This window comes from Melanotaenia boesemani, chromosome 23 (genome assembly GCF_017639745.1).
Source record: "Melanotaenia boesemani isolate fMelBoe1 chromosome 23, fMelBoe1.pri, whole genome shotgun sequence".
NCBI classification, from domain to species: Eukaryota; Metazoa; Chordata; class Actinopteri; order Atheriniformes; family Melanotaeniidae; genus Melanotaenia; species Melanotaenia boesemani.
This window is the reverse complement of record NC_055704.1, coordinates 14810430-14836240: the sequence shown is the minus strand read 5'-3', so window position 1 is coordinate 14836240 and position 25811 is coordinate 14810430. Positions and strand designations below refer to the sequence as shown.

Here is a 25811-nt window from a genome sequence, read left to right as displayed (position 1 = left end):
GTTGGGAAAATACCATGGAGCGATGATCTGGGTAAAATAAATAAATAAAAATGAAAGAAAATAAAGATGTAATGTAGTTTTCGATCACTACTAATCCATTTATAAAATTTTGCTGCATTTCATTTTGTCCTGCATAGGTCTCCTGGCACTGCTGGCTAGCCTGGTGATGCAACCAGCAGTAGATGCAGCGCCTGTGGGGACAGGGGACTCCTGGATGACCATCCAGCAGCTGCTGTGGCCATACACAGGGCTTCGCCATAACGGGCAGCCCCCTGTTTAACCCAAGTCCAGTAGGGAGGATGGTGCTACCGCCCATCAGCTCTCTGCAGAGTGCCTGTGCATTGGGTTGGTGATTGGGGGCGCGGGGTTGAGGGAGATGTAATAATCCTGAGCAGAGGCTGTTGGGATGTTTACTGGTGCCTGAAAACAAGACTTGTATTGACAGCACGGGCCAGGCTTTGGGGTATAGTTAACCCTGTTGAGGATTTTATGCATCACATCATGTTTGCTGAATTAGTTAGTCTGTGTGTATGCATGTGTCTGTGTTTACAAGAAAAAGCAGTTGAACAGGTGATGGTAACCAGTGTCAAAGTGTGACGCTGTCAGGCCTGCTGGTAACGGTTTACCTGGATTTACCACAACCTGTCAAATCAGGATTGGTCATCAAAGCTGACACAATGCTGACCAATCATGTCACCACTGTGTTAGAATAATGGCACTGCTGGTTTTTCAGTGGGTCCCTTCAGACTGCTACACAGCTTTATAACACATTTCAGTTACCTGAGGATACAGGGGTCTGTCAGCCTTTCTAATAGAATTTTAAACTCAGTGATTAAAGTGGCTGTTTTGTAACTTAAAGTCTGTAAACACTGGTAAGAAAACTGTAATTTCTGTTTCAGAAATCTATATTTATGATTTTTGTTAGCTTTGTGTAAAAAGTTGTATCTTTATTTTTAAAAACTGTTACAGTCCGAAGTTTTAAACACGCATTTCTATTCAGGTGTGTCCAAACTTTAGACCGGTATTGTGAAATTGTACTTGTTTTAGTTTTAAAACCAAAGTCTTTTATCTTTCTGTGGTTGTCACAGTTTTCAGTGTCATACACTTTTGTATGCTCCAAAGATGATGTGTGGATTTTTGCACCAATAAAGTAGCCTATTCTAACCTGTTCTAAAGCACGTTTTTGTTCTTGTATCAGTTCAAATGAGCATTTCAAACTGAAGTATTTATTGTAATCCATTAGATAAATCACATACAGATTTTGAATAAACCAGGGGTCTAGTGGCACAGAGCAGGGTCTGCACTGTGTCTATGAACAAGTGATGGGATTTTCTGGTTCTGGCAACTCCATCAGGGCTCATGCTGTCCTGAAGCATGTGGATGAAGGTGGAGTGAAACTCACTGCCAGGGTAAAAGTCTGGGGAGAAGGTTTCGCTCTTCTCTGTGATCTCCAGTTTTTGACACCTCTGAGCACCCAACAGGTACAGACTCCATGTCTTTTCAAGTACAGGGCTGGAGTCGAGGTGCTCACATACCTGCCAGAGATGATGGAAAATGAGTGAAGAAAAAAATTCAGATTGACTTTTTTTCCCCCTTGAATAAAAAGATACCAAGGCAAAATACCAATTTGCCAGTAACCTCAATATTTTAGAGAACTTAGTGTTAGCTACTAGACATTTTTTACTCTCTTCCCTATTTTAAAGAGAGATCACTTTTTCTGCCATGCCTGGGTAAATGTCAACGCCTGTTTTCGATAGCAGCTAATTGTTCTGCTGCAGTTGGTTAAACTGAACCTCCACTTTGTGTGCTACTGTAGTTCGTGTGGAAAAGCTTATTCCACATCTGAGAAAATGGTATGTGTAAAACCAAAATATTTTACCTGCAATACCACATGCTCAGGTCCACATCTGGCATTCCATTTGCTCAATGAGAAAGCACATGCAGAGGCAAAGAGAGCCATCTGTTCATAGGCTGCATATTCTGTTAGTGGGTCCTGTACAGGAGAAAAATCGCACAACAGTTTTTGATGCTGTGAAAAACACTGCTGGAATTTAGTCATGTGCAAACCTAGATTAGCAGTGAAGTTGAGTCAAAAGTAGAAGTACTCATTCTACCAAATAGGTTCCCTTTTTGCTCCTTCTAAGTTCTCAATAACTTGGTCTGTTCAGATTTAAATATTGCTAATGCTCTAGGTAGCCCAAATACAAAAAAACATTTAAATTGTGAACAATGAAACGGGTTACACATGTTTTTTTTTTCTTCAAATTCATCACGTACTGGAGTAGTTGGTTGACACATTTAATATAAAACTGTGTATCTTTTTTTCCCCATTCAGACTTCATCAAAAGATGCACACCTTGTCACCGATACTGATACATTTGTCTGTGTACTCATTCACAAAGATGTTGATCCCTGAGTTTAGCATGGCTTTTTGCAGGGCAGGTCCCCTCATCCACTTCCCCAGGAGGTGGGAGAGGCCTTTCTCACACTCTGACTGCAGCATACACAGATTATCCTGTAACACAGAGAAATTGTTAGTCAAGAGGATACTGTTTTATTATTATTTTTATGTTCTTGTGTTACATGTAATATCAGTCCCTTGCCTTAATTGTGATGCTGAGGTTGATGAATGCCGCATTAACAGTAAATACAGCAGAGTCTTGGCCCAGCGGACGGAGCTCCCAGCTTTCGAAGGGAAGGTTGGCATATGTTTCCTGCATCAGTACAAAGGGTTGGAAAGAGTCCATCTTGAAGGAAATTTTAGCTTCAGCTTCCTCATAGGAAACATCGGTTATACCATCCATCCTCCACTGCTTTCCTGAAAGAAAAGACTGTTTTAATGTCCATGACCTTTTAGTGTATTTTAAAGCCAGATCTTTACGATTTAATTTTTATACTTATACATAGTATTACACTGTGTGTGTACCTGCAGTATCCCAGCGAGCCACTTGTGGAGTTTTTAAGAAGACAACAAAGTCGGGAAGTGTCACAGAAACCCCAACAAGGGGTCTGTTGAGAACCTTGTCATCTAAGTTGAACTCATTTGTGGGATAATGGAACACCTTTAGCCCTGTGTCCGACAGCTAAAAAAAAAAAAAAATCAAGCATTCAGGATGAGGATTTCTGAAGTCAACTTTAGCTAGCAGTGCTGATGCAGTCAAATAACTTTTTCCTTATCACCTGTTTAATTTCCCAGCCGTTAACCTTATGAGCTTGAGGAGGGAGGTAAAACACGTCATAGTAGAAAATCCCACCCAGAGGTGTGTATTGCATCAGATCAACTACCTGGGTACCATGGTCTGTTGTTTTTGGAGGTGATGGAGGATTAATCAAGTCGCTTTCAGCTGAAAAGAAAAGAGAGACTGTTTGCTAGTGTCTGTGGGAAATATAAGAATGAGGTCAACAACTACAACTATTATATATTACAACTAGTAATTATATAAAAGTCATTTTAATATTTGTTGTAGTAGTGATATAATCTTTGCATGTCTTTTTTTTTTTTTTTTTTGGACTACTACCAGGACATACTAGGTTGGACTTACCACCAAGTGCCTCCACCTGTGTTTGTATCTGGCTCCTTCGGCTTTCTGAAAGTTGTAGACTGCTCTTTCTTGACCGTATACTTGCAACACTCTGAGATATATTATACACAGTCAGATGGAAAAATATCATACATGGGAAATGGGAGGTATTTTTTTTTTTTGCCTACCTTCCTCCCTTCTGACTCTTGGATGGACTGAACCTCCTCATCTGCTTTCTGCTGCTGCATGGCATTATTATCCTCCTCTCCTCCTTTACCTTCTGCTGTCTTCTCCTGATCAGGTAAGACCACATCTTCAAAAATTTCCTTGTCTCCTACAAGACACCTGAAAGTATATAGTTAGTGTTATCAGCTTTTCTGTATTCACAAAAGCATTGTTTTTGTACTAAGAAAAAAACTATGCCTGAAGCTGGGTGTGTGTATTCCCTGGTGAGTAATCCTAGCCAGCGTAGACAGGTGGTCATAGCGTGTATGAAGGATCCGTACAGTGATGTCACTGACAGCCAGCTTCTGGGGAAGTGAAAAACCCAAACCAACCTCCTCAAAGTTTAAACCTTTAAACCTGGATGAATCAGTCAGAGAAATGCAACTTCATTAAGTATAAATGACAGTTTGTGTTTGTCAGTATGAGTGAACACTCCAAGAAAAGGTAAACCTTGATACTGGGTTTCCCACCCTATTACACACAGACCTTGGATTCTTCTTGAAGTTGGCCCAGAGGCACAATGTTATCTTGTCATCTTTGACCACAGTTTGCATGTTCCCCGTCTCAATGTCGATGTTCTCACTGGCTCTCTGTGACCAGAAACAGTCATGATACAAAATAATAGTCTGGTTCAAAAAATACTTTTCAGGTGGGGACTTAATTACGAGCACAGTGCTGTTTTTGAACCTGAAGGATATCCTCGGAGGTAAGGTTGTGTTTACAGTGAATTAGCTCCTGCAAATTTATGAGTGCCTCCTGGTACTTCTGGACATCTAATGGATCTGAAGCCTTTTTAAGCAACTCTTCCAAGTCCTCAACCAGCTATAAAAAAAAAAGAAAGAAAAAATCAAACAAAGGAAATTTCTAGTACTTTGCCTCAGATTGAATAGGTCTTCTCCATAAATTCATTGATATTACTTAGTTTACCATCTATTAATTTACCACTGTACTAATCTCATTTCTGGAAAAGTTTGACATTTTCCAAGAAATTATTAAATACTTGGATTTCAAATCTTAATTTATTTGAATTCCTAATTTAACAGACACAATAATTCATTTTCTACTGACCAACTTGCCACTAAGAAATTTAACTAAATGTTGTCAATGATGGTAATTATGCACATGCTGACACATAGCATTGAGACCTGTAAAGCGAGCTTGCATTCCTTGAGCACCTGCGTGATGTCGGTCTCTGGGTCATCTTGCCACAAGCTGATATATGTGTTGATCTCACGCTGCACTGCTGGGTCAGGTGCACCATCACAACGCATGTATCTCTCCCACTAAACACAAAGCATTCATATAATTAGACACCACAAAATCTTTATAGACACTTGGAATATAAAAAAAAACATTTTGCTTTCAATGTAATTTTTGTATTTTAATATATTTGAAGGGGGGGGTCTAGACGTAATTGTATTTAAAGAGAGAGATAGAAAAAAAAAGAAAAGAAAGCAACGAGAAAAATGAAATTTTGTGTCCCAATATGCACAGACACACTTTGACAGTCTCCTCAGCATCATGCTTCCATTTAGTAACTGCAGCATGGTTCTCCTCCAGTAGATGGCGCAGTTCATTTAGCTCATCATCTCTGCGCTCTAGGTCCTGTCAACAAAACATACACATGAGTAACAGCAATGATAAGTTTATTGTTTGAGCAGATACAGTTAATCTTCAAGGTTTAGTATGTAGTCCACTGGATCATCACCTTCAGTTCCAGCCTTTCTATCTCCTTCTGCTTCCTCTCTCTTTCTAGTCTCTCCTGTTCTTCTCTTTCTGCCTGCAGTCGGGCTTCTTCTATGGAACAGCACAGAACACACACAGTATCACCTCTGCACATATCCATGAACTGCATGATTTTTGAGACAGCTCAAAACAGACTGTTTTAATCAGTTATGAATGCTCTTTACTACCATCTTCACTGTATTATTGCAAGTTCCAGCAGGTACTAATTTTGTTCTGGTTTAAATTAATAATAAGAGATGTCAGGATTACCTTCCTCTCGCAGCCTCCTCTCTTCCTCCTCTTGCTGTAGCTTTGCCTTCTGGGCCTTGGTAAGTTTCCTTACCTTTTTGGATGACTTTAGGGCATCAACACAATACAAATGAGTGTTTATGAAACAGGTCACTATCAGTGTGGACCTGTACTTAGAGATGAGTTCATTGCTGAGAAACGCTAACAAGTAACGAAAGATGGGAAACTGTTTGCCTTCCTACCATCAACTAAGTTACTTAACTGCCTTCAAATGATCAAACAGGGAATGTGCTGACTGCCTTTCATACCTTTTTTTTCTTGGGTGGCTATCATTCAAAGGAGAAAACGGACAAAGTTACAGTAAAGCATACTTAAAAACATAAGCTCAAGATTTAAGAAACAGGATATTGAAGAGAAGAGAATAGTTAAAGTGCAAAGGTTAAAGATGATAACTAAATTAGCTAGCTGGAGAAATAGCCTATCAGCATTTTGAACGTTACAATTTTGTTTTGAAACTTTTATAAATAAAATGAGTTTAAATTATGAAAATCTTTCAACCCCATTAAATTGGAAACGTGTTAGGGGGGAAAGGGATAAACTTACCATTTTCGGCTCTAAAACAAACTCAAGCGTCCCGTAACCATAGAAAACTGTGCGCAAGCGCATTTGTCTGTTTTCGTTTGCGACACAACGATGCAGCATACGGCAGTGTGTACATTTGAGCAAAGCTAAGGACAAAGTGAAAAGGAGACGTTTCTTCGGTGGCTAACAACGTTGATTAAATCACATGTAACTATATTTTTCAATTCTGTATTCAATTTCAATTTTTGTTTTTACAGTGTGCAATAAAGTTGTATGGAGAATTCAAACTTGAAAGACAGCCATATAGTGATTTTAGCTAGCTACTGTTAACTGTGCAGTTAACTTGAGACCTTTCTCCTCATTTCAGAAACGTAAAGGGCGCCTTCTTTCCTGACATGGCCAACCCTTTAAGGGGTGAAGTTATTAGGTTGTACAAAAATGTAAGTAAATTCCAAGCATAAAAATCTGAATTCCCAGTGCTACAACTGTTTTGTTGTGTGTCTCGTCTTCGTCCAGCTGCTATATCTTGGTCGAGAATACCCCCAGGGAGCAGCTTATTTCAGAGAGCGTCTAAAATCAGCCTTCATGAAGAACAAAGACGTCACCGATCCTGAGAAAATCAAACAGCTGGTGGCGAGGGGGGATTTTGTCATCAAGGAGCTAGAGGCTCTCTATTTCCTGAGAAAATACAGGGCCATGAAAAAGAGGTACTATGAGCCTGAGAAGTAATAACATGCACAGAATGACACATTGTTAATGGGAGCAGTAAAACACAATATAACCAGTTTGTCAGTGATATTCATTAAACCAGTCTTGTTGATTTACACATTTATTTACACCCAATACCAAATACAGTAAAGCCAAAAGCCATTCTTTGCCTCAGAAGGGAAATTAGTACTCCATATTTGAGTGCTAGACATTATAACAACCGTTACACCGTGTGCTTTTTCATATTGCACTTTAATGATTGTTATAATCTCAAATTCTATTTTGTGCTGATTTTTTTTCCTCGAAAGAGTCATCACCTCCTGTTTGGCTCTTTGTGACATTTATTCTGGTGCTTTTTGACAGGTCAGGCAATCTAGAATATTTTTTGTGTTACCCTCGGTATGTAATTGTGTGCAGGGCTGCGTGGTCTGTGTTAAACTGACTGAATCATATTCAGTGAACTTTCATCAGCTTTGAAATGTATATATTTGTAAATAAATACATAATCAAGTTGCTAATAAAGCGAATGTACATGACTGTATATCGTCACTATTTGGAAAATATGTTGTAAAAATTCATTTTTCCATCATCATAAAAAGATTTTAACAAATTTCCGGTATCATTTTTATTCTATATTATTTCATCTTACACTTTTTCCATAGTAAGGTTTCCTTTCGATGGCAGAGATGTAAAGTTAATCTAAGGTCTTTTGTTGACAGCCATTTATCTTTCCTGCCATTTTCAACCTTCCTGTTCAATTTATTCCTGTTTATTACATGTCTTAACCACATAAATGTTAAAAATCTGGATAAGACTCACATACCCTTTTCTAAAACATCAGTAGTGTCTTCACTCTTTTAGCCTCCTTAGTAAAACTAGTCTGTGGCTGGCTTTCTTACATATTTCACCTGTGTTAGTGACTTACCATCTCTGTGTGTATGCAGCTATTTAAAAGACCGGACTGTATCTACATCGGGGTCATACAGTGTCAGTGAGAAGATGGGAGCTGTTTGATTTGAGATTAGTTCTTTAGTTTTGCCAACATTAATTAGCAGGGTGCTAGCTCTGCACCACTGCTTAAGTTTAGAAACATGAGCAACATAATCTGTCATTAACATCATAATAAAAATGGCCCAGTACAGCCACATCATCAGCATAATTGAAAAAGTTTAAAATTAGTATCATTCATTCATTCATTCACATTTCATTCATATTGACTGAAAATAAGTGGGGATATAACACAACCTTGTGGGGGTCCTGCATTTAAAATAACTCCTGTGGGAGAGCATGCTTAACTTGAACTCTGAGGATAATCAGTTAAAAAATCTTTAATGCAGTGATACCACATAAAAAAAATGTCTCAAAAAATTGACAAATGCTTGGTGTCATTTTCTTATAAAGAGGACTGTTTAAAGAGTTTTTTTTAATCTGGTAAATTAGTTTGTTAGAGAGAGATGCCTTGTACAGTTTTCTTGTGTGAAAATGGCAAAACTACAACACAAAAGCATTCAATTACAAGTCATCTGGTCTATTCTGGTATTTTGTCCACACTTCTTTCAGCTGGGTTCTTTAAATATTCTAATCTTTAAATGAAAGTTGCATAAACATATTGCCCAATCTCTAACACACTCTTAGTATTACAGCCCCAAATCAGAAAAAATGGGGGCAATATGGAAAAATCTAAAAGGAAAGATATAATGCATTTGTACATTGCAGACAATATGAACCAAAGACATTTTATGGTTTTTAATGTCCACTTGATTACACTTCATATGCACTCAATAAACAAATCAAGAATCTTGTGGAATTTTTAGTGAGTATGCAATGATGAAAAACTGGAAGGACCATCAGGGTTGCTGGCAGCACCAAGTCCAAAACCTGGTTCTTTGATGGTATAGGCCAGAGGTTAGCAAGCTCGGGCCTCGAGAGCTTCAGCCCTGCAAGGTTTATATACGTCCCTGTTTCAACACACCTGATTAAAATGAAGTTAACAGAACTTAATAAGCTGTTAAATCTATGTAATTTGAATCAGTTTGTTAAAACAGTGAGTCATCTAAAACCTGCAGGACTGCGGCTCTCTAGGATTGAACTTGCCCACACCTGGTATAGGCATTAATGCTCTTGGCAAAGCTTATTTACACTTCTGTATTTGCACCATTAATGCGAAAAAAAAAAATATAACTGAGATTTTAGAACAGAATATGCTGCCTTCAACCTCTTTTCCATAAATATCAATACATTTCTTTCAATAAGGAAATGTAAAACCATACCAACTCATGACTGAGTTAAAAGAAGGTACAGATGGACCGACCTTCCTGCAGCCCTGACCTGCAGATAATATGTTGAGATCATTTTTGGGAATATGTTGCTCTACTGAAATGCAGGAATGGATGGAACCATGACATAAAGATGATGAGACAAAACATGAAATATCTTGGATTTATTAGTTACTTGGAAATGAACAAAGTTAATAAAAGCAAGCCTACTTATCACACCATAGCTGGATTAAAAGAAGCTCATTTTTGTCATTCCTCTGTATTGCAGAAAGCCGGATTTGTTCTGCCAACTTCTTGTAATGTCAGGTCACATTTCGTTGATTTTCTCTTACCCTGAGGAGGAGAGTCAGCAGCTGTTATAAACCTGCAGCTTTTGATACCTTTCCTCCATAACAACACTTACATTGTCTTAAAGGGACTTCAAAAGGTTATAGAAAGCTGAGTCTTCCTTCTTTAAAAGAAGTCTTGGTTCCACATTTTCCCTCCTGCCTCCTGAAATATCCAGTGGGAGCATGTTAAAGCAATTATGCTACATTTTTATAATAAAAAAAAAAAAATCTGTACCCAGTGTAGACAATCAATAAAGAAAAAGAATATTACTTTACCCGTCAAGAGGCTGACTGTCATTCCCACAGTCAGAGCAATCACAGCTCCAATGAGACAGATATAAAGGTAAGAGGGAAAGTGCCATTTACCATCCAGTGAATGCCTTGCAGTGGGAGAAATAAATACATATCACTTTCTGTCAAGTTATGTGGTCACCGGATATTACATAACTTGTTTGTTCAGAAGTTCCTGAATACATTGTGTGTACATTTTTGTTTATTTAGAAATGGCTTTACTAGACTCTTGCTTATAAAGTAGACAATTATTTTCAGTTATTCATCATAGCAAGTAATAAACTCACATGTCCTCACTGTTCTGCACTGGGGCTGTGATAAATAAGCTGTGCTCTGTTGGTACAGCAGTTGAACTCCAGTTGCGGCCGCCAGCAATGGTGAAGTTACAACCCTCCGTGGTCAATGGAAGTGGTCGGGTCATCTCAGGAGGAGAGGGGCATATCATTTCTCCAATGCTAACACACAAGCTCACAACTAACCCTGACACAAGACCAGACAAACCACCCTGGGACAAAAACACATACAGTTGAAAAGTCAATTGAAAAAGAAAGAACATCTCATTTCTAAGGTTTTACTTATCAGGAAATAAATCATTTGGTTCATACAAAGTCTGAAAACTAAGTGAATACAACTTCATGTGAACAGAAATTACGTGTTACGCTGTCATTATTTACATAAACAAAATCAAATTGCTGAAGTACTGTGTTAAAAATGTCCACCCTTCCTACTTCCACAAGAATTAAGAAAGTAAGTAGCAGCCAACTGCTGCTACTTACTGATGACCAAAGCTTCTTTAACGATAATGAGACTAATGATTTCACATTTACTTACAATTTACTTTTTATTTTGCATGACATTACAGTAAGGCAAAGTCAGCAAAATCAGTTATAAGTACTATAGCAAGGGATGTCTATTTTGTATCTGCAGAGAAAAGTTTTTTAATGGCAGTTTATCAAATGGCAATTTATCAATTTATAAAATGCATCATTTATCATTTTATCATTTTTAGGGGATTTGTAAATGTTAGACTGAGGCTTTGGAAAGATGATTTCTTTAAATGATTCTATCTTTTGACTGAAATTTTGTTCAAACAAGGGCATTTATTTAAACACTCGATAAGCATCATTGTAAACATTTGCCTGGGTTTCATTACATGGTTTATTCCTGACTTCTTACTGCATAACAGCGGCCAAACTTCCGACTTAGCTATTTTGCCTTGTGTTGGCACCTTCCTGGAGCCTGATCCAGGATAACATTTTCCATTTAGCACATGCTGGCTCAGTGTCTGTCAAACATGCGTATAAATTGGCAAAAATTCTCTGCATGTCTTGTTACTTTTTCTTTTAATGGTGCAGTGGCATTTACATAAACATGCACAGCAAAAAAAAAACGAATCATGACAGCTGAATTTAATGATGTTTTATGTCAAACTTGAACCTAGATTTCTGTTTAGTAAGTAATTCTTAAGATTGTGGAAGAATAATTAGTCTTTTATGGTTCTTATTTCAACCAAAATATGAACCACAGGAGTCTGAGGATGGACTTACTTTGGAGTTGGCAAATGGACAGAGTATACCCAAAGAGAAGAGGCCTAATAAAGGTCCTCCAGTCACTCCACCAATAACTGTAGCTGCCTGTTTACAAAAATACACAGAAAGTTTTGTCTTAAAATATAGTTTAAAGAAAATCACCCCATTATTTTCCATTCATAGGGGTTAAAAAATTGTACTGCACTGAACAAATCATTTTACCTGCATCATCTCTCCCATGATTGTTGCCAGTCCTGCCATGGCAAGGCAGGCAATCCCATAAAATAAGCCTGCAACAACGCATATTAAAAAACTGAGATTTTTTTCCTCGCCAAAGGTTTATCATCATATTTACTTACATAGAAATCCGCTGATGTGCTGCATATCTTGCAAACAATTACAAGTCACTTACTCAGCCCTTTGGAGATAAAGAGCAGATGTTTTTCAGATATTTTGGTGAATGGTTTGATCAGGTCTTCTACAGTGACTGCAGCCAGTACATTGATGGAGGAGGAAACTGTGCTGGAGTGGCAATGAATGAAGGATTATATTTCTTTTCAATATGTGATTCAGCAATCATAAGGTTTCAGATGATGATCATTAAAGCAAGGAGGCAACATTTTGAGACACTTGTTGTGTTTCAGTTTAAAATTCCTGCTGCATAGTTAAGTAACATGAAAAAAAGTAGAGTAAAAACCTTAGAGAACCGCTGTAAACAGCAGCAAAGAAAAGTCCAGGAAGACCAGGATTGTCTTTTAAGATTTCCATGACCAGATTTGGTATCAGCTGTGAAGAAATAAGAGTTAATATTAACCCCCTAAGCACCAAGGTAGCAATATTCAAATTTTATCAGGAAAATCAAGTTTAAAAGACAACCTTATGAGTGATACAGAGCAGATTACAGCAGAAGAACACATATAAAAACCCTTTATTACTGTTGATCAAGTAGTTTCTCAACTATTTGCCAATTGTTGTTCAATATGCAAAACAGATGAGTAAATTTACTCCAATCATAAACGCAGGCTCATATTTAACATTTTTCTCATTTACTGTATGCCTTTATCTCTAACAGCTTCCAAGCTATGGCTAGTTTGAATTCTTGATATCAAATTTGACCATTTTCTGGTGCCTAAAGGGTTAAGCTTATTACATAAATTGACATACAAATGGTGGCATTTAAACACATCTACTGCACATGTTTTTCTCATGGGTACACCCATGTGTGTGTGTGTTTGCATGGATCTTCTGGAAAAAGAATAAAAGAAAACAACCACATCTCTGCTTTTCAGTGTACCTGATCATGAGAAGAAACCAGACCAGCCATCAGTGGGTCACAGCTTTTATAGACTGAGTAGAGGCACAGTCCAGCAAACACCACACATGCCAGGAAAGAGCAAAGACCTAACAAGTTGATGAAAACGGCTCTGGGAACACACAAAATAAATGAACAAATAAATAAACTGATGTAAAGATTAAACACAATGAGTCTTTTTTTTTTAAAGAGCGGACTCTCTTTACCAAGATTTTAGGTAATCAGGATGGACAAAAATCTTCTGGGTCTTGCTAGGTCTTTGAAATGAGGTAAACAGATCTCAGAAAAGACTGTCTGCAAAAATACAACTTACATTCTGGCGTGAGTGATGTTCTTGCAGGCGATATATCTCTGAACTGAAGCTGGAATGACCCCATGCACAGTACTCCAGACCGCCGTACCTCCAACAAGTAAGGTCCAAAAAGTGTGTCTCCTCAGAGGGTTTATGTCAAAGCTGGGGAGACATGAATACAGGATGATTCAAAAGTTGTTCATATTTTTCACCTGAAATTTTTTTTTCCTAAATTTAAGTATTAATCTATTTTTTTAAAATGATAAATATATATTTACTCCCAAAAGTTGAGTCTTCCACCTTGTTGTGCATCTGAAATGATGGTGGAGACTCCACCTTGTACGATCACAGCTTTGATTATAACTGCCAGGAAGCCTGAGAGCATTATTCCAATCTAAAGGATAAAATTTAATATAGGCAGTTTTATTTATTTTCTTTTTTTTCAGACATTGGTTCTCTTCATGTTGCTGTGTAACAATAAGTAAGAATAATAATAGCGTATTTCTGTATTCAAAGACATCATCACTGTCGCCCTGTAATAAAAAAACCTACCTGGAATACATCGGTCCATACCACTGCCTTTAGCCCACCCTGCAATAATTAAGATACAAATGCAGATATAAATGCCCTTTGCCTGACAGTAAAATATGGAGGTAGAAATTATACTGAACAATGCTGACATCTGATGTTATTGTAAACATTAAATTTGTCAACTGATGTTACTATTTCAATTATTATCAAATTATGCTTCCTATTCAAATCCCATTTGAATTTACAGAAGCAGTAAAACGTTTGGACAAAACCCAAAAAAGTTTGTGTCCAAATATTTTACTTGAACTTTTAATCAGTTCATTTACTACATATTTAAATTCTACTTGCCACATTTTTTTATGACAGCAAATTTGAATGATTTTTACTTATTCGTGTACTCACCAGCGTGCAGTAAAAAGTACAAACACAGGCTGTTAAAGTAATTCCAGCCCATATATCCATACCTATAACTGACCAGAGAGCAAGAGAGACAAAACTGAGTGATGAAAACTGTAGATGTGACTCATTGCTGCGACTGAATATAACAGAAATACCTCGGTTTAAAGCTAAAGCTGGGCCATAAATACAGACTCCGGCATAGAGGGTCTGTGACAGAAAAAGTCATGGGTAAGAAACAACAGAACAAAGCTTTGGTAAAAGATTTTGACTAGACCAGTGGAAAAGAAGCCATGTCATGATAATGTCTCTCACTCACTGACTGAAAAATGAAGATCACAGTTCCCAGCAGGCGGGTTGTTCTATTAAAACGCAGCTCTAGGTACTTTGTAAAGGGAAACAACATGAACAAGGAAAACACAAACCTCGCTTTTGTTAATGTATAAAGAGATTCCTTCCTACCATAACATGCGCAGTGTGAAAACTCATTGAGTTTCCTCTTCTTTAGACTGAACCTGAAAACAGAAACATACTTACTTCATAGATGCTGGTGATGCCCAGTCTGTAGAAGACTGGAAGAAAGATCTCAGATGTGATCACTATTGAAAGTACATAGGCAATGCCAATGAGTCCATAAATGGCTCCAAAGCGGTACACCTAAACACAAGAGAGCTTTAGTTTGTCAAAACAGACTTCATAAAGCTAGTAAAGCAACCAAAGTTTTGAGTATAGAGAGCAATGACACAAAAAGAGAGAATTTAGCTCATGACATTGCATTTTTCTGTGGAAAAAAATTCATTTCAAAGCAAATAACTGAGGTCTAATGGAGGTTGTGCCACCCTGTAAAGCACTGCTATACTGGTTTCTCATTTCCAACCAGATGGTCATGTCCATCTTTTAGATATAATCAATTGAAATAACTTAATAATGTCATGAAGCAATGTAAAACCAATCAATCTATCTGAAGTAATGTTAGAAAAATTCTCAGTGAATGACAGACAGAATGATCAGATCGAGGTGATAACAAAGCTGTTTACTGAGTCCACACACAGTTACAACACACAGGTTGCCACACAATGTTTAACTGGCTCCAAACTTAGGACACTTTTTTTTATACCCCATCTCTAGCTGTGTCTCTCACAGATGGATACAATAATCTCAATAATCAATCTAAAAGATTTTTCCGTCAAGTAACTTCGGCACAAATCCTGCTTTCAAGGATGTGGTAATATCTTTAATCACGTTTTGTTTAGCTACAGATCTTCCTATACTACTATCCAAAAACTGCACGTCAGATCCAAACACCAAACACATCCCCATAAAACCCAAAGATGTAGCTTATAAAGTGAAGCAGGATTCAAAGCATTCAACAAGGAGAAACAGCTATTAAAGGAATGGCCAAAATATCCTAAATCAAAGTGAGTATCAAAAATCAGAAGCGCAGTCACAATATAGACAAGGATGAGGCAAGAGTAAAAAAAAAAACACAAACAAGCTAAGGTTACTAATAAAGACATGTTGGTAAGGCTGGAAAGCTAGTCATGAATGAACAGAGACTGGGAACACACAATAAATAACGTTGGATTTACAGCTATATGTGGATGCAGGAGCAGAACAAAAATTCACACGGACAAAGCTATTTGGGACTTGCAGCAAATCTCCTTTTAAACTGGAGTTGCTAAGAGGCTGTTTAGCCATCTATCACTGACATGCTTGCTTTGGAAAAAAGAGATAGAAAACAGTAAATGTTATTTTCATTTTTAAAATCTATCAAAAACTTAATTTATCCTTAATCAAACCCAGTGATAGTTTTAAATGTGTAATAAGCATCTTGAGCTGTCTCTCTGTCCCCAAGAAAAGGGGCTTCTGCTGTTAAGTGGAAGTTTGTGTCCTGTTACCTTACCTCGGCTGGGTTAGACAACACTGTGATAGATGACATGATGCTGACGGTCAGGGACATAGACACAGGCAGGGCAGTTAGTTTGCTGCCAGCAGTTAAATAGTGCCCAGAACTTTTCTTGCTTCTGTCCACCCATGCATAATAGGCCCCGATGCCTGCAGATACCACCAGCATTAGGACAAACACCACATAGTCAGCTATTCCAATGGAACCATCTTTCTGTGAGTACCCTGACATTTTCCTAGAAGTCATTGCAGAACTGAAAGGATCACTCTTGGTTTTTCAACCTGTTCAGTCGGGTCGTACCCTACGTCACTAAAATGTGAGTAAATAATTTCCTTTGTTTATACTGAAGTGTATCTCCTTTGCACAACTGCAGAACAGGAGGTACACATAGTCTAAAGTACAACTTGCAGGTACAACTTGATCAGTGAATATAAATCCCTGATCCAACATAAATGGATCTTTGGGGAAGCTGAAAAGGGTAAACCTGTCGCTTTAATCAAATACATTTTAATGGAGACATCTCTGAATTTAAAGAAGACTGATAATAAGGTAATGGTAAGATAAGGTAATGGTGGATCACCAAAGTAAGGCAAGTTTATTTGTATAGTACAATTCAACAAAGGGGTGATTCAAAGTGCTTTAGAGAAACATTGAAACATCAGAAAATAAGAAGCATAATTTAAAAAAAGAGAGAAAGGAAAAAGAAGCAACATTAGATAAAAACTGTATTAAAAACATGATCAAGTTTAAAAATTCAAGCTTAAAAGAAACAGTGCAGATTTGGACTTTTAAATAAAAACAATTCATACACAACAGTCTTTAACTTGGATTTAAATAAACGGAGTGTTTCTGCTTATCTGAGGCTTTCTGGGAGTTTTTCCAGACGTGTGGAGCATAGAAGCTGAATGCAGCTTGTCTGGTTCTGACTCTGGGAACTGACAAAAGACCAGATCTAGATGACCTGAGGGGTCTGGTAGGTTCATAGTGGGTCAAGAGGTTGCTGATGTACTTTGGTCCTAAACCATTCACAGTTTAATAGACCAACAACAGAACTTTAAAGTTTATTCTCTGATGAACAGGCATCCAGTGTAAAAACCTCAGAATTAGACTGATGTGGTCCACTTTTTTTGTCTTAGTGAGGACTTGAGCAGCAGAGTTCTGAATAAGCAGTAGTTGTCTAATTGATTTTTTAGGTAGACTTGTAAAAACAGTTACAATAATCAAGCTAAAGCATAGATTATTTTTTCCAGGTCCTGCTGTGACATCAGATCTTTTACCCTTCATATACACTACCAGTTAAACGTTTGGACACATTTACCTATTGGATTTAATGGGAAAGTGTGTCCAAATGTTTGATTGGTGCTGTGTTCTTAAGATGATAGTAGGCTGACTTTGTGATTCCCTTAATGTGTTTTTCAAAACACATTAACACAGATTTCTGGCCTGGTTTGTTGTTTTTAGGTGTATAGACTGAAGCTCTTTGGTGACCTTTAACTGTTACTCTTTGACTCCAAAGACAATCACCTCAGTTTTTGTTTAACTGAAGAAAGTTCAGGTACAGCCAGTCATTAATCTCCTCAATGCATTTACCAAGAGCCTGTACAGGACCTCAATCTTCTGGTGACATTGTAATATATATCTGCATGTAATCTGCGAAGCTATGATAACTAATTTTGTTGGTCTTTATAACCTGTACCAGTGGAAGCATGTAGATGTTAAACAGAAGAGGCCCCGAGATGGAACCTTGGGGAACTCCACATTTCAAGTACATTTTGAACCAGTTTAGTACTGTGCCAGCGAGGCCCATCCAGGTCTCCAGTTGTTTGAATAATATATTGTGGTCAGCTGTATCAAATGGAGCACTGAGGTCAAGTAAAACTAAGACTGACAATTCCAGTTCAAAAGATTTCAGTTTAAATGGTTGTTGTGGATAACATGCCCCATCTATTTGATGTGCACAGCCTGGAGAGTGAGACCGTACAAGGAAATGCAAAAAAAATATGACATGATAGTCATTAGGTTGCTGAAAAAATCCCCATTAGTAAATTCCAGATTTCTGGATCGGTGGTGTTCCTTTTGCATAAAATCCTAAAACAAGCTTGATTATAGATATGCCAGAAACATGGATAAACATGGCATGTGTAAGCTAACATGGGTTTGGTGTTAATCGTATGGTCATGTTATGTTTATTTCATCAAAGCGTATTTCAAAGTTCATTGCACAGAAATGCTAAAAACATTTTTTTCCAATAAATGCTCCTCCCTGTTTCAGCTGACTCTGTGATGATAACTGAACCCTGTGGATCTTTTCATTTGTGCTTCACTAATTTTCCCTTTTTTCTGCATAAATTATGATTCCTAGTTGTGTTCTTTATTTTATTTAAGAGTAATTTAACCTAATGGATTTTTCTATTTGTGTTTTACAGTCACAGCGTTGTTCCATTTCTTCATGGACAACTCTTTTATAAACTCATGGAAAAACTGTTTCAATGCACAAAAATTGTATAACCTACTATAATATGAAATACATTTCATGGGGCAACACTGCTTTTTGTTAAGTCCAGCTCAACATCATTGAAAGCAGGATTAGTGTTGCCAAATTTCTTCTCTCTGTTCTTCAGATCAAGCTTCCCACTGCGCCTCTTGACCTAAACAGGTAAGAACACAAAAACAGGGACTTGAAGTCATTTCTTTATCATGTTTGATATTTGTTCAGTGAATCAGTACTTACTCTGCCTTTGAAACACTTGATTAAGTAATAAAGAGTTGTATCTTCTTTCATTATTGTTAGCCTGGGCTCCACTTTCAGCTTACAACCTCCTTAAATATGCATTAAAATAGCATAAAAAAGCTCATTAGGAAATGGTAAGACAGCATGATCTGATAATGTTGTATTCAGAAAAATGTTATTTGCCTGATATCACACTGACTATCAGTCCCACACCAATGGTTATAATGGTTCCAACTGGGCTGAAGTAAAGGTAGGACAAGGAGTACCAGTCTGCAAGCACAGGCCTGGTGATGGGAGAAAGTGGTACATTAAAGCAGGGAATTAAAACTGAAATTATTAAACAAATTGTTCAGCAGAGGGGCATTTTTATAGAATATTATTAATTGTCCATCATAGATATCTTAATTTTATTTTCATTACTGTCATTAAACTGAAGCTGCTCATATAGCAACATCAAATCCAGGTTCATTCATAATCATTTAGACACTGACTTGACATCAATGTGAACTGGGATTGCAGTGGTGAAGCTTTGTTGTGTTGGGAGAACAGTGGATGTCCAGTTATTGCTGCTTGTTGTGGTGAAGTTACAGCCGTCAGTGGACAACGGCAGAGGCCGGCTCATCGTATGCGGGGGAGGGTATATCTGGGCTCCAATTCCCACCCACAGAGACACAGCCAGCCCTGACACAAGACCTGTCAAAGCTCCCTAGAAGACAGTTAAAACGCTAAAATGATCCATGGGAAAATGAGCACTGATACAACAGACCCCAGGAGAGAGATTGATATATATGGTAGATCAATATCCTTTAAATTATTAGCATTGGTCACTGGAACTATGATACTTAAAAGTACAATGAACTAAAAAAAAAACTTACTTTGGAGTTGGCAAATGGACAGAGGATGCCCAATGTGAACAAGCCGAGTAGAGGACCACCAATGACCCCAAAAATACTGATGGTTGCCTTTATGTAAGGAAGCACATGTGTCATGAAATATAGACTGAAGTCTTACAGTAAATCATAAAACTACAGAAAAGTATATAATCAACCCTGATTTAATATTTTTCAGATCAACTCCACCTGCAAGATGCCCCCCATTAGTGAGGCCAGTCCAGCCATCCCAATGCATACAACTCCATAAAAAAGACCTGCAAACATTGAGTGGTAAAGAATTTGTTACCTTACCTTGCAAGCTTCTAACAGACAAATAATTTAGTTAATCCACTGTAAAGACAGGCTGTTCACTCACTCATCCCTTTTGAGATCCAAGACAGATGTTTCTCAGACATGTTGGTGTGGGGTCTGATGATGTCCTCCACTGTCACTGCAGCCAGTGCATTTATACTGGAAGACACTGTGCTGGGGGTTTTAATTGGCCCCAAGCACACCCAAAGCAGTTTAGTCAAGAAGCTATTTTACAACTACCCTGAAAATAGCAATAATACAAATTACAAAAGAAGAAGGGCTGCAATTAACGTGTTGAACATTTGAATCTCTGAATGTGTGTTGTGGATTTGTTAAGAATAGCTTCAATCTTAAATATTAACCTCAGGGATCCGCTATACGCTGCTGCAACAAATAGTCCAGGAAGGCCAGGGTAGTCCGCCAAGATGTCCATCACCAAATATGGCATCAGCTACAGAGGAACAGTGATATAGAGTTAAAGAAAATAATCAGTGTGCTCTTGCAATGATTCTTCAACCAGGAGTTGATGTTTAAAAGTCACTGAAATTCTAACTCTTCTTTACAGAAAGTCCTAGCGCAGGTTTCAGGAGCTGTACCTGATCAGGAGCAGAGATGAGTCCTGTGGTCCATGGGTCACAACTTTTATAGACCGAGTAGAGGCACATTCCTGCAAACACTGAGCACAGCAAGATGGACCACAGGCCTAACAGGTTGATGTACAAGGAACTAGAAATAATAACAGACACAGAAAAAATAAAATATATGTTAAAATATGGAAAAATGGTAATCTTTGTCTCTTAATGCTGTGTATTTCATGTGAGGCTGATCACTGTGCATTGGTATGAGTCCATCACTAAGATGTCAAAAGGTTTGTTGTTTGTATGTGCATCTTTTCTTTAAGAATAAGCTACATCATCTCATCTACCCTGATAGGTGCGAGTGTCTTGTGGACTTACAGTCTGGCATGAGTCATGGTCTTGCATGAGATGTATCTCTGAACCTGGGCCTGGTTGATCCCATAGACACTGGTCCAAATAAATGTCCCTCCAATAGTTAAAGTCCAAAAAGTGTTTCTCCTCAAAGGGTTTGCATCAAAGCTGATGAGAAAGAAAAATATTAATTTGTGTCTTTGGGGAGCTTGAGCATTTTTTTTTTATTTAATGCCAGGTTATGTGTTTTTATTACTAAGGTTAGCTAATCTATTTAAGAGAGCTGGTTCCTTTGACTGTCACCATTCACAAAGATTACATATAGATGAACCACGAACAATGAATACTAGTGTTAAATTAGTAAAAATATATTAATTAACAGTAGGAAACAAAGAATTTGATCAAAACAAAGCTGACTTGTAGTGTATAACATCAGATCATAGATGTGTATGTTTTTTCTTTTTTGTACCAACTGTTAAATAGTACTCAGTTGTTTTAACACAAAATCTATACAAGATCCACATTTCTTCGGTATTTTCATTTGTGTCTTAACTAATTTGAGGGAGCCCTTGTTTCCTGGAAAGTGTACCTGGGGTTGAAATGCAGCATTAGTTCTGAAATGTGGGAAATCTCAGGCATTGAATTCTTTCTGGGGTTGTTTGAACTTGAAGGGTGGAGGAGTTCAGGTGTGAGTTGTTGACCTTCTCCGCCATTGTGTTGGTCATCAGGATCACATGAGTCAAAGTATGAACACTGTAGGTGTTTTTAAGCTATTTGAGCAGGGACAGAAGGATTCCAGTGCTGAAAAGTGGTTTTGTAGACCACCTCTGACAAGCAGTTAAGTGAGAGATAAGACCAGTTATCAGATAAGTGTTTAAACCAGTGTTTAAATCAGCCACTAAGAATGCTCTGTATTCTGGTAAAACATGGTTAACACAAAAGAAAATATATTACTCTCAAAGTTGGGTTGGATGTTACATAAAAATGTGCAATTTCTGTTCACTTGTTTCAGTAAATTAGTTTTCATTTCTTGCTTGTTTATTGTTTACTAAGAAACATCTGCAGGGTATTTAAGTTGCAGTCATTCTTTAAATGAGAATATTCAGAGATGCCCAGCCACTACTGAAACATTCATTTTGGGATTAAACTCTTTGGCATTATCAAATGTTTCAGCACCATAAAAGTAGAGCTTTGTTTTTTATAGTAACTTGGCTTATGTCATTTACTATTATGAGATACTCTCTACTGTTTGAGAAACTTTGGAAAACTATCACCACAAAATGTGAGGTCTTCTGGTGAGAAATGAATCTTCTCTCTCCACTGAATAAAATCATTCAGCTTGAGGTTTTCTTACATACTCACTCCAAGAAATTTAGTCTTCCTCCATGTTGTGAGTCTGAGATGATGTTAATGACTCCACCTTGTAAGACCACAGACCGGATGATCACAGTTATGAAACCTGCAAGCATGACACCAAGCTGGAGGGGAAAGTTTATAATTACTGATTTCTTATCAACGCTGTTCTGATTTTTGTCATAGTTTAAATTTTGTATCTATTTGTATCACTTAAACTACTACAAAATGATACCACATTAAGTATTGTGATCCCCCTCTAGAGCAGTGATCCCCAACCCTGGTCTTCAAGGTTCACCATCCTGTAGATTTCTTGCTGCAACACACCTGATGCAAATTAAATGGATCTCTGACAAGCTCTGCACAAGTGACCCATTCATTTGTGTTAGGTGTGTTGCAGCAGGGAAACATCAAAAGTCTGCAGGACAGTGGGTCTTGAGAACTGGAGCTGGGGATCTCTGCACCAGAGAAAAGCTAAAATTGTATATGAGTGCCTTTTTCTTTGTTTTTTTAAAAGGAGATCAGCAACTCTGAGTAACCCAGGAGCGAGGAGTTGTGAGAAGTTGAGCTGACTCTTGGCCAGGCCAGGAGGCAATGTGGGACCTGGCATGTTTTTTGCTCATAAGGCTTCTGGCTATCTCATGCAGCTAGCTGAGTGGTGCAACCCCTTGCTCTCTCATTCATTTGCTTTATTCTCCACTTAACTAATAACTTCTCCTATAGTTATTAAGTTTCTGATTTCCCTAGTTCCTCACAGGATATACTTTAACTGTACAGCCCCATCTGGGAAGTATCTAGAATTGGTCAGACCTCTATACTGGGGTTACTGATTCAAAGCAGAAATCCTTAGAAATAGACATGATAGACAATTTTGTCCAAGCTATGTCTTGTAACACATATAAAGAAGGTAAAAAAACGACATGGCATTTTGACTTGAAATAGTAGGACAATCTGCAGTGTATTAAGGACGCTGCTTTCTACCTCTGTACCTGTGCATGTTTGTTATAGAGCCTACACAAAAAAAACAAACATACTCTAAATTGAATGTAACTCTGATTAGTACATCTGTGCTTGTCCCACAATTTCACGTCAAAATATCTGCTGTGAAAAAGGCTTAAATGTACCAACAACTTATTATGGTATTTTGCATACTGAAACCCACCTGAATTACATCTGTCCACACCACTGCCTTTAGACCACCCTGCAAAAGTGCAGGAGCAGATGTGTGTGTTGAAAAATTCAAGAAGAGCATACAGTGGTGTCAAAAATTTGTCATACAAAATTAATATTTGTTACATTTCAACTTTGTTTGCTTGCAAACTTTGGTTCTTACCATTGTGCAGTAAAAGGTACAAACCACACCAGTTGAAATGACCGCACCCCACAGATCCAAGCCAGTCACTGTAGAAAGGGGAATGATTTCAAATTATGGTCAGTCAACAGGACAAACCAAATAGTTTTAAGTGTCTCTATGTGGGAATGTTTCATGAATCTGACCATTGTGGACTCATACCAACGTACCTTGGTTTAAAGCAAGAGCTGGAGCATAAATGACTATTCCTGTGTAGAGGATCTGTGACAAAAGATAAGATAAAACTATAAGCAGGTGACAAATTTGTGGTTTTACCCAAATAAGTCAAAGCCCTGTTATTATGTGTTGACTGGCCTCTTACTCACTGTCTGAACAATGAAGAGCACTGTTCCCAGCAGGCGGGTTGCTCTGTTGAAACGCAGCTCCAAATACTTAGTAGAAGCAGACCATGTGACAGAATAAGAAAGATGATTCATTTTTGGAATGAACATTTTATGAGCTATTTCAGCAGATTGCAATTCTAAGCCTAATACTGAATAGTAATTGCAAGTTTGTCCAACTTAATATTTTGATTTACACTCATAGCGTGGGTTGACACAATGCAATTTGTTTAACTTGTATCTATGAACATCTTAGAAGACTTTTTGTGCCCTTTTACATCCAGTTGCAATCCAATTTGAAAACCAACATTTTCTTAAATGGTACAAAGTTTGTACAGTTTGCTCAGGTGTCATTTTAAAATGTTACCATATTTTTTGTAGGTGGGTAAATGTCCATCCATCCATCAATTCATTTTCTATACTCACTCCAGTTCAGGTTCACATTAACAGCAAATACATTAACTAGGCATCAATAGTTTAATGCCTGTAGCTAATGACTTAGTTCAGGTAACCGAGCCCGGGGTCAGTACCTAATACCCAGGGCTCTTTTGTATTTCAGTTACATTTTTGCCAACACTATTATCAGTCTATTATTTGCACAGTAAGAAAACAGTTGACAAATACTGGAACTTGGCTTCTCTATAAGTGTACACAGTTTACAAATTAAGTTAAATAGAAATGAAAAACTTTAGAAATTCACACACACATTCACTAAGAAACACACACCAACACAAAACTTTATGCTGTAAAAATACCTTCCCACAGCAACACTGATCTAAAAATCAAACCACACTGACCTCATAAGTGCTGGTGATGGCTAGCTTGTAGAAGACGGGGAGAAAGACCTCAGAGGTGACCAGCATTGTTATCATATAAGACAGAGCATAAAATCCAATGTTTGCTCCATATCGGTATACCTACAGAGCGATAATATGAGTTTATTTTCAGAGAATGTGACATTTAAGATTTAGCGTTTCTGTGTCTGGTCAATCTAACTTACCTCAGCTGGATTAGACAGCACAGTGATGGCTGACATGAAGCTGGCACTCAGGGACAGTGAGACCGGCAGGGCCGTCAGTCTGCGGCCCCCCATTAAAAAGTCCCCAGAGCTTCTCTGGTTCCTGTCAGTCCACGCGTAGTAGACCCCAACAGCAGCAGACACCACCAACATGAGAGCAAAAACCACATAATCTGCTATGGCAAAGGAGCCAGAGACCAGCGAGTGCCCTGACATTGTAGTGGAAAACTTCAAATAAAATCAAAGTATTTGAAAAGCAATACAAACTGTCCTGTGTGTTTTGTACCCAGGAACAGACAGTCCTCTGTGAATAAATGGGAGTCCTGGCACATCACCTGCTCACTCAACACTGAGCTGAGAACGGGACCACAGACCGAAACCTTTTAAGTGTGTGTGTGTTTGCATTCTTATGTGAGGGAGAGAGAGCAAGAGAAGGAAGAGATACAGGAAAGGTACATATGTAGCCAATACAACAGAAAATATTTTGTGATATGAGCTCCTATTCTACAATCATAGTTTGGATAGCTTTATTAATTATACCTCTATTTAAAGTGTTTGCAATATATATTCAAAAGATGTTTACAACATAAATCTTATATGGGCACTTTTTATTTATTTTTCAGTAAAAGACTGTGTGGAACTCTTTAGCCTCATGTTTCTTTATTGCCAAGAAAAGGGTAAATCAGTTAAGTGATTGATTGAAAATACAAATGTGAATGGAAATACAGCATTTAAGGCAAATGTTTTTACGTTTCTGAGCTTGACAATCTGTTTTTTGCATTGACACATTTATTCTTCAACTAAGTTAATGTTACTGCCTCTGGAGTGGGTTTATCACACAATAACACCTGTTGCCACTGATTTTCTTCTCTTTTTTTTTTTCTTCCTCTTTTTTTTTGTCCAGTACTTGTGTCATTGGCATACCTCAATCTTTTTTCCCCTGTTTTCCTTCTTTAGAAGTGCCTTCTTGTGTTGGGTGCCCTTTTGTGCTTGAATGCTACATAAATAATAGTGGCTTACAAAACTGATTAAA

At 37.8% G+C, this 25811-nt stretch overlaps 5 protein-coding genes and 1 long non-coding RNA gene across 9 annotated transcripts in view; 3 read left to right on the top strand and 3 right to left on the bottom strand.

The window, feature by feature from the left end:
* The window catches only part of LOC121635065 (lymphoid-restricted membrane protein), a 33384-nt gene extending 32220 nt beyond the window's left edge, over positions 1 to 1164 (top strand). For both annotated transcript variants that reach the window (XM_041978125.1, XM_041978126.1), the window contains exon 39: positions 138 to 1164. In XM_041978125.1, the coding sequence (XP_041834059.1) occupies positions 138 to 280 (143 nt within the window). In that variant the 3' untranslated portion in view covers positions 281 to 1164. The remainder of the gene's footprint in view (positions 1 to 137) is intronic.
* Positions 1162 to 6422, bottom strand: dnai7 (dynein axonemal intermediate chain 7). Of its 3 annotated transcripts, none has more exons than XM_041978127.1 (17): positions 6324 to 6422; positions 6029 to 6046; positions 5742 to 5826; positions 5455 to 5543; positions 5247 to 5351; positions 4892 to 5029; positions 4434 to 4568; positions 4233 to 4336; positions 3945 to 4103; positions 3710 to 3866; positions 3543 to 3633; positions 3181 to 3344; positions 2927 to 3083; positions 2604 to 2818; positions 2357 to 2515; positions 1880 to 1993; positions 1162 to 1535 (listed from the first exon to the last, which is right to left on the bottom strand). In XM_041978127.1, the coding sequence occupies exons 1-17, from the start codon at positions 6420 to 6422 to the stop codon at positions 1227 to 1229; spliced, it is 2298 nt and encodes a 765-aa protein (XP_041834061.1). In that variant the 3' UTR covers positions 1162 to 1226. The 3 variants fall into 3 exon arrangements, with proteins under 3 accessions (XP_041834061.1, XP_041834063.1, XP_041834062.1); XM_041978129.1 differs by having other exon boundaries at positions 4922 to 5029; XM_041978128.1 differs by having other exon boundaries at positions 5455 to 5540.
* Positions 6409 to 8455, top strand: lyrm5a (LYR motif containing 5a). The gene is made up of 3 exons (XM_041978132.1): positions 6409 to 6509; positions 6670 to 6742; positions 6819 to 8455. Exons 2-3 carry the CDS (start codon positions 6698 to 6700, stop codon positions 7029 to 7031), a joined length of 258 nt encoding a protein of 85 aa, XP_041834066.1. The 5' UTR covers positions 6409 to 6509; positions 6670 to 6697; the 3' UTR covers positions 7032 to 8455.
* Positions 8456 to 9414: 959 nt separating this feature from the next.
* On the bottom strand, positions 9415 to 16174 carry LOC121635068 (sodium-coupled monocarboxylate transporter 1-like). The gene is made up of 17 exons (XM_041978131.1): positions 15870 to 16174; positions 14504 to 14623; positions 14286 to 14351; positions 14125 to 14176; positions 13973 to 14040; positions 13592 to 13630; positions 13318 to 13433; positions 13061 to 13201; positions 12730 to 12859; positions 12133 to 12221; positions 11848 to 11957; positions 11658 to 11725; positions 11454 to 11540; positions 10194 to 10411; positions 9892 to 9995; positions 9690 to 9778; positions 9415 to 9619 (listed from the first exon to the last, which is right to left on the bottom strand). The coding sequence occupies exons 1-16, from the start codon at positions 16116 to 16118 to the stop codon at positions 9696 to 9698; spliced, it is 1740 nt and encodes a 579-aa protein (XP_041834065.1). The 5' UTR covers positions 16119 to 16174; the 3' UTR covers positions 9415 to 9619; positions 9690 to 9695.
* A 1465-nt stretch (positions 16175 to 17639) lies between these two features.
* Positions 17640 to 25146, bottom strand: slc5a8 (solute carrier family 5 member 8). Its single transcript, XM_041978130.1, has 17 exons — positions 24761 to 25146; positions 24558 to 24677; positions 23746 to 23811; positions 23590 to 23641; positions 23402 to 23469; positions 23231 to 23269; positions 22078 to 22193; positions 20743 to 20883; positions 20383 to 20512; positions 20149 to 20237; positions 19851 to 19960; positions 19682 to 19749; positions 19478 to 19564; positions 19094 to 19308; positions 18786 to 18886; positions 18603 to 18691; positions 17640 to 18519 (listed from the first exon to the last, which is right to left on the bottom strand). The coding sequence occupies exons 1-17, from the start codon at positions 24992 to 24994 to the stop codon at positions 18403 to 18405; spliced, it is 1842 nt and encodes a 613-aa protein (XP_041834064.1). The 5' UTR covers positions 24995 to 25146; the 3' UTR covers positions 17640 to 18402.
* LOC121635071 lies at positions 18444 to 20432 on the top strand. The gene is made up of 3 exons (XR_006009345.1): positions 18444 to 18527; positions 19671 to 19765; positions 20352 to 20432. It is a non-coding gene; the product is annotated as an uncharacterized LOC121635071 (long non-coding RNA).
* Positions 25147 to 25811: the final 665 nt, after the last annotated feature.